Source organism: Sorex fumeus, unplaced genomic scaffold (assembly GCF_029834395.1).
Source record: "Sorex fumeus unplaced genomic scaffold, SorFum_2.1 ptg000001l, whole genome shotgun sequence".
Taxonomy (NCBI): Eukaryota; Metazoa; Chordata; class Mammalia; order Eulipotyphla; family Soricidae; genus Sorex; species Sorex fumeus.
The window spans coordinates 8,592,501-8,599,742 of NW_026606058.1; the positions used below are offsets into that span (position 1 = coordinate 8,592,501).

General features: G+C 49.2%; 1 protein-coding gene across 18 annotated transcripts in view; it reads left to right on the forward strand.

The window, feature by feature from the left end:
• LOC130028593 (myomegalin) overlaps positions 1-5,574 on the forward strand; it is a 179,565-nt gene extending 173,991 nt beyond the window's left edge. For 8 of the 18 annotated variants that reach the window (XM_056120254.1, XM_056119379.1, XM_056119744.1 and 5 more), the window contains 5 exons: positions 788-931; positions 2,152-2,290; positions 2,575-2,621; positions 3,848-3,899; positions 4,523-5,574. In XM_056120254.1, coding sequence (XP_055976229.1) covers positions 788-931; positions 2,152-2,290; positions 2,575-2,621; positions 3,848-3,899; positions 4,523-4,668 — 528 coding nt within the window. In that variant the 3' untranslated portion in view covers positions 4,669-5,574. Of the gene's footprint in view, positions 1-787; positions 932-2,151; positions 2,295-2,574; positions 2,622-3,847; positions 3,900-4,522 lie in introns of all 18 variants that reach the window. The other 10 variants (XM_056119688.1, XM_056120442.1, XM_056120596.1 and 7 more) reach the window with 7 other exon arrangements.
• The last annotated feature ends 1,668 nt before the right edge of the window (positions 5,575-7,242 follow it).

Below are 7,242 nucleotides of genomic sequence, written 5' to 3' on the forward strand. Positions count from 1 at the left end.
AGAGCACTTCAGGTTGGAGCCACAAATAGTTATGCTCATATGAATCATAAGGGTGACTCATGGGGTCAGTAGCACTGTGGCACTGTCCTCCCATTGTCCATCTTTGCTCGAGCAGGCACCAGTAACGTCTCCATTGTGAGACTTGTTACCGTTTTTGGCATATCGAATATGCCACGCGGAGTTTGCTAGGCTCTGCCTTGTGGGTGGGATACTCTCCGTAGCTTGCTGGGCTCTCTGAGAGGGAGGGAAGAATCAAACCTGGGTGGGCCTCATGCGAGGCCAATGCCCTACCCGCTATGCTATCGCTCCAGCCCCATGGGTTCAGCCCGATGGATCACTCCAGCCCGAAGGGGGCAGTGGAAAGTGAAATGGGCTGGAGCCATAGTACACTGGGTAGGGCGTTTTCCTTGCACACGGCCCACCCGGGTTCGATTCCCAGCATCCCACATGGTCCCCTGAGCACCACCAGGAGTAATTCTTGAGTGCAAAATCAGAAGTAACCCCCTGAGCATCGCCAGGTGTGACCCAAAAAAGAAAGAAAAAATAAAATCCATAAAACGGAGACCTCAAGATTTAGAATCTTACAGCGATCCACGGAGCTTGTGGAGAGGGGAAGCAGGAGTCAAATGAATTCTAGCAGGTGGGTCGACAGCTCCTCATTGCTGGGGTTGAAGTGCAGTCCTCAGGCTTGAAAAGAGGACCTGTGGCCGTAGGCTTCACTCACCAAGGCAGCCTGAGTCCTTGCTTGAGGTGAGAGACCTAGCCCGGTCCATCTCTGCTTTCCCAGGTGCCTGGGGGCGAGGGTGTCTGGGAGCTCCGCAGAAACACCCACGCCCTGCACCGTTCGCTGGAGGAGTCCGCGTCCCTCCTCACCATGTTCTGGAGAGCTGCTCTGCCGAGCCCCGCGGGCCACAGTCCAGCTGCCAAGGCGGTAAAAGCCCAGTGTCCTTCCTGCTTCTGTCCCCAGCTGACATTCTGTGTCCCCAGTCCCCCACCCTCCTGCAGAAGCAGAGCTGAATGGTGTGAGGGGCCCGCCAGCAGGGTGCTACCTGAGTGTCTCGTGGGTGGGTCCCTCCACCCATGGGAACCCCTTACAGTGCATCTCTGACTGCACGGCCCTCTCCCACGCCAGCCCCGAATTAGAAATTAAAGAGGAAGAGGGAAAAACCTAGATAAGGCAGACAGACATAGGAGCCCGCAATGCATCAGGGCTCAGTGGTTTGCCTCTTAGCTGCGCTGAAGGTCAGGGACATGTGAAGCATCACATGTTGAACCCAGACCACATCAGTTGGTGCCACCCACTGGAAGCAACATGTGGCTTATGTCTGCATTTCCGAGTCACCCTGGAGAGGCAGTGCCCCAAGTTGCTCTCAGGCCTCAGGCAACTCTGCTTCCTGGAACCTTGGGCATCACAGTTCAGGATGTTCGCCCTGGGACTCTAGTTACAGGGTAATATCACTGTTTCCTGAGGGATCCCAACTCTGCTCATTTCAGCAGAACAGTGTCACCCAGTTGAGATGGGCATAGCTGTCACTGTCACTGTCACTGTCCTCCCATTGTTTATTGATTTTCTCGAGTGGGCCCAGTAACATCTCCATTGTGACACTTGTTACTGTGTTTGGCATATTGAATACGTCACGGGGAGCTTTCCAGGCTTTGCCGTGCAGGGGAGATACTCTCGGTAGCTTGCTGGGCTCTCCGAGAGGGCTGGAGGAATCGAACCCAGGTCGGCCGAGTGCAAGGCAAATGCCTTCCCCTCTGTGCTATTCATCCAGCCCGGGCATAGCTATTTTCAGAATTGTATACTGTCTTTCGGCTAACCTTGTCATCAGTCTTCCTGATCTGCCAGGTTTGACACGTGATGTCCCTGAGGTCAGCACTGATCCTGAGCTCTATACATGCATGGGTTTGAGCACTACGCCATAGTTAGCTTCTCTCAGCAGCAGGATGGAATGTTGTGCTAGTGGGCTAAGGGTCCTTTGGGTGTCAAACGAACGGCTTAGCCTCAGCTGTCAGCAGCTGACAGGATACTGGAAGCTTTTATGGATGGAATCAGTCATAGAGAAGATGCGAGAGTCCATCCCGGGACTGTGAAGACACAAAAGCTTTAGACCTTCTGACTATGGCAGAAAGCTTGTTCCTCTTTCTCAGGGAGAGTCCGTGAAAAGGGAACTTCTGGAACTGAGAACCAAACTATCTAAACAGGAGAATCTGCTTCAGAGTACAGTGGAGCGTCTGAAGACAGCCAATCAGCAGAAGGAGAGCATGGAGAAGTTCATCTTCAGCCAGTGTAGGTACTCCTGAGCCTCGGAAATGGGAGCAGCCACGGGGGGCCGGAGGGGAGAGGGCCGCCCACTGAAGCACTGACAGAAATTGTCCAAAGAACTGGTGGGGGCTGGGGGCCCTGCTGTGATACTCCAAACCTGTGCTGCAAGTGGTTTTGGGCAGAGGGAGGGGACGGGGCGGCAAGACTGCAGGCCGCGAGGCAGGCAGCGATGCTTCAGAGGACATGCAGACTGTGGTCCTGACTCTCACTCCTGCCTTTTTTCCCCCTCATTTTTAAAAATTCCTTAGTGACCAGGACGCATGATGTTTTGAAGAAAGCAAGGACTAATTTGGAGGTAAGAAAACCACTGCACCAGCTAGCGAGACATCCCTCCCTGAGACCATCACCCTCTGTCACCAGTCTCCACCTGCTCGGATCCCAGGAGATTCTCAGTCCACTGGCAGGGGCACAGCCCCTCAACAAGCAGCTTTCTTGTTCTCTTCCCCAAATAACTCTCACTCCAATTAGATCCATACAAAATCCGTCCCGATTTTCTTACATTGTCTTTTTTTTTTTTTAATGGAAGTGATTGCTTTATCATCAGGAGATTGGAGACAATTCAGGGGATTGTTTAGGGACACACAAGAGTCTACTTCTGAATCCTCTGTCAGTAAAGGGTTCAACTTCTAATTGATGACAAAATAAAAGCATGGTGCAAAGTAATAGACTGATTTCACTGCCGACCACTGGGCTGAGATCAGCAGTTTGATTGTTCGTTTGACATTTGGAGGCGAGGATATTATTAAGGTGGTAGAGAACATGCCTACTACATATGATGTTCTGATCCTGATGTTTGGTGTCTCCTTGGCCCCTGAGAATCACCAGGCGTGGCTGTGGTGTCTTCTGAGTCCCTGGCTAACCACTGTGATATACAAACATGTATGGGCCATTTTCTTCAAGTAATATCATAACAGAAACCTGTTGGTTCATACAAACCTAAAAGAGAATTCAAACACTGAACCCTACGACTTGAGATATATATGGCAGACATGCCCACCATTTACCCAGTAGATTCACACAGTACCTAGTGTGTACTTTGAAGAAAAATTTGGGGTGTATTCAATGATGAGGAGTTAGAAACAAATCTTGGATTTTAAGCTTTGCTCTAAGCAACTGAACAAATTACTAGCACTGTTCTAGGTATCTGGGCTGGAGCGATAGCACAGCGGTAGGGCGTTTGCCTTACAAATGGCCAACATGGCCGACCCGAGTTCGATTCCTCTGCCCCTCTCGGAGAGACCGGCAAGCTACCGAGAGTACCTCGCCCGCACGGCAAAGCCTGGCAAGCTACCCGTGATGCATTCGATATGCCAAACACAGTAACAACAAGTCTCATGATGGAGATGTTACTGGGCCCGCTCGAGCAAATCGATGAACAACGGGAGGACTGTGACCGTGACCATTCTAGGTATCTAAGAAATGGCCCTAAGATTTTACTCATACTCTTGCTCTCTCTCTGTATTTCCTTCTAATTTCCCTTTGTCTTTCTCTGATGATCCTTTCTTTCCTGAGTCCTTTTAGAAGAACACTCCCAGGATTGCCTCTGTAAAGCCTTATTCCTGTCCCAGGAAAGGTAACCCGACAGCTTCATGTCCCGCTGGCTTCTCCCACTTAAAAACGTCCTCTCTATCCTGCTAGGCCGTGACTTCTAATACAAGTGTGTCACTAACTAGTTGTGTGGCTTTATTGTCCCCATCTCTGGAGACCTTTCCCTTCGTCCTTTAGGTGATGTTTTTTAGACATGGATAATCTCTGACCCAAGAAAATGGGTCAGAAACTTCACAGGGAACTTCCCTGAATTATCTCCTCTCCCCCCGCCCCCCCCCTCCCATCGGACTCTCTCTTTCTTCACATGTCATACTAAGTAAGCACTTCTTTTGCTGGGAATCGCACATCCACCATTTGGCTGCAGGTTTGATTAATGAGAGCGCTGGTTCCTGCAGAGGGAGAACAAATGTCATGCAGCTGCCGGGAGGGGGCTTGAAGCAGAGATCTACCCCACGTATGTGGGGGGCAGTCGCCCCTCTAACCTTGGGGCCCATCATGTGGCTCCCTCAGTCTCTGCATGTCCCTTTGCCCATCCTGTGAGCAGCTCTCACTGTGCTCCTGACTACTGTCACTCTAGGCTCTCGGTCCCATTAAGCTGGGAGCCTGCTCTGAATCTGACTTATTTGCTGTATTTTTTTTCCTCTCCAGGAGAAATCCCTAAGGGCCCTTCCAGGCACTCCAGTCTTGTGACCCTTGCCTTCCAGGAGCCATGCAAGAAGGAAAGCCCTCAGTGGTCTCCCAAACAACTGGAAAGATGGGCCTGTCCCCCTTCTGTGCAGCTCCCTGTCTGCTAAGGAGGATCTGGGCTCTCTGCAGCAGATTCATCCAGAGTCTAGAAGGAGTCAGAGGTGTGTCTTGGTGGCACGGTGGAAAGGCAGAGAGTCTTCCTTTCCTGCATTGATGGAATACAATAACCCAAGGTCTACTCGGCCTAGCACAAAGAAAAAGGAGTAGTTTCTGTTTTTTTAGAGGACTTCGTGACACCGCTTGCTAGCATCTCAGTGGCCTGGCAACTAACTCTAGCTTGACTATATCTTCAGCACCTGCCTTCAAGTGGTCAACTCAGGGGAAATCAGACCTTGCTTCCTAGGAATAGGGCACATGACCCGACATGTGCTCCCCACATGAAACACTCAACAGGAGTCTCTTGCTTCTGAAATAAATGACAATTCTGCGATGCCAGCACAGCTCACAGACCTGCACCAATCTGGGTGGCTTGGCTGCTCACAGTCAGGCTGGCCTCAATCTCTGCCACTGCTCCTGAGGTGTGGAGTCCACCTGGAGAAATGTGCTGTCCTGGTGCCATCTCCTATTTTGTCTCTCACCTCTTATTTCAATCTTCTACGGTATCAAAGGGCATTGGCTCCAGAGTCAACATGATCCTACTGTCATCCTAACTTCCTTCTGGGAAATTGTGGACTAGTGGTGAGACAAGCCCATTGAAAGTCTTGTGTGAAGCAAACCAGTGTTTATAGTTACATGGCACCTGTGAGGCTTGGTAGTGCTCAAGCCCAGCCAGTCTTCAATGCACTGCAGATTGTGTGTGTGTATACATGTATGATCGATATTTATTTATATGACTGCAGTGTTATGCGGAAGGCCAGCATACCTGGTCCGAAGGGTCAAGGAGAGGAAATAGAACTACCCTACTGATGGCTGTGGAAACAAAAGTGTATAGAGAATAAAAATGTCTTCACCTATGTTTGCTTTGAATTTCTGTATTCGGCTGGGAGCATAAGAAAGAAAGATAGGGGCTGGAGCAATAACACAGTGGGTAGGGCATTTGCCTTGCATGTGGCCAACCCGGGTTCGATTCCCTGCATCCCATATGGTCCCCTAAGTACTGCAGGGATAATTCCTGAGTGCAGAGCCAGAAGTAACCCCTGTGCATCGCCAGGTGTGACCCAAACAGCAAAAAAGAAAAAGAAAAGAAAAGAAAGATAAACTGTTACTAAGAAGTTTAAAGTCTAGTATTTGAAGTCTGCATGAGAGGGTGAATTTTTCCCCCATATCATTTTACAGTATATTCCCTATACAAATTTAAGCCTGTAAATATTAAATTTGGTGTACTTGAGAATTAGCTGTCGGGCCTATAGAAGGTAACTTGCAGGGTTGATCCCAAGAGACTGAATTGTTGCAGGTTTTAGGTTTCATACTATTTACATTAGCAATCCCAGGTGATTCTCATGTAGTTGAGCTGTAGACCACAGTCTCCGTTAACATGATTCTATAAAGTTGAATAAAACTAAAGCATTTTAATTAATATTTAAAAATTGCCATACATGAAAACAAAGATAGATCTAAACTGTCTTTTGAAATGGATGGTAGTTGTGCCCTTTGCCTGTTAGAATGGAAAGAAAGCTGTTAGTACATTACTCCCTATAAAAATTTGGGCCACAGAGATAGTACAGGGGATACTTGACCTGGGTTCTGTCCCTGTCCCCCATATGGTCCCCTGAGTTCTGCCATGAATGATACTTTTTGTTTTAATTTTTTTATTTTAAAAGGTGGTTCACAATATTTGATTACAGTCAGTATTCAAACACCAATCCCACTACCATGACACCTTTCCACCACCAAATTTGGAATGTTTCCATCCCAAACCCCAATCCTTGTCCCAGAGCACAACCAAAATAATGTATTTTGTATTGTGTGTCACAATGTTACTGGGCCCACTGGAGCAAATCGATAAACAATGGGAGGACAGTGACAGTGACAGTGATTGTGTGTTATGGAAAACTGTCTTATGACGTGCATTCGCAGCCTCTCGGTCCAGGAATACGTTCACTTGTTGAACGTGAGGCTCAGCCCGAGCATGTGGGTATAGACTTGAGCATGGTGGCAGTTGGGTTCTGGAGGTTTTTGGCTGCTGGGGCTGGGTCCCTTGGGGCAGAGAGGCTCTCACCCGCTCCCCTCTGGGGTGCCCCAAATGAGACAGCCTGGTGCGGGGTCCAGTGGTATGACTATGGAGGCTATTGTCATGTTGCTCCCTTGGGAGTGGGGGGAAGGGGGGAGCCATGAGTTCTGGACAGTGGCTGATGAGATTATCTGGCATCAGCAGGAGGTGGCTTATGGGCGTGACTCCTGGGTCACCGGAGAATGGAGGGAAATGGGCAGAGGATCTCCACTCCGTTGAGCCGAGTCCAAAGACAGAATGTTCCGCATTACCTGGGTTTTGTCGGACTTCACTCATGAGTGAGGCTCAGGCTGAGGGTGTGGGGAATAGCCTTGAGCGTGCCATGAATGATTCTGAGTAAAAAGAGAAAAGGAAGCCCTAATTACTTTCAGGTGTGGCCCAGAAATAAAAACAATACCAAGTTGACAAGATGAGACCACAAACAGATAGGGATAATAGGACACGGATCTTT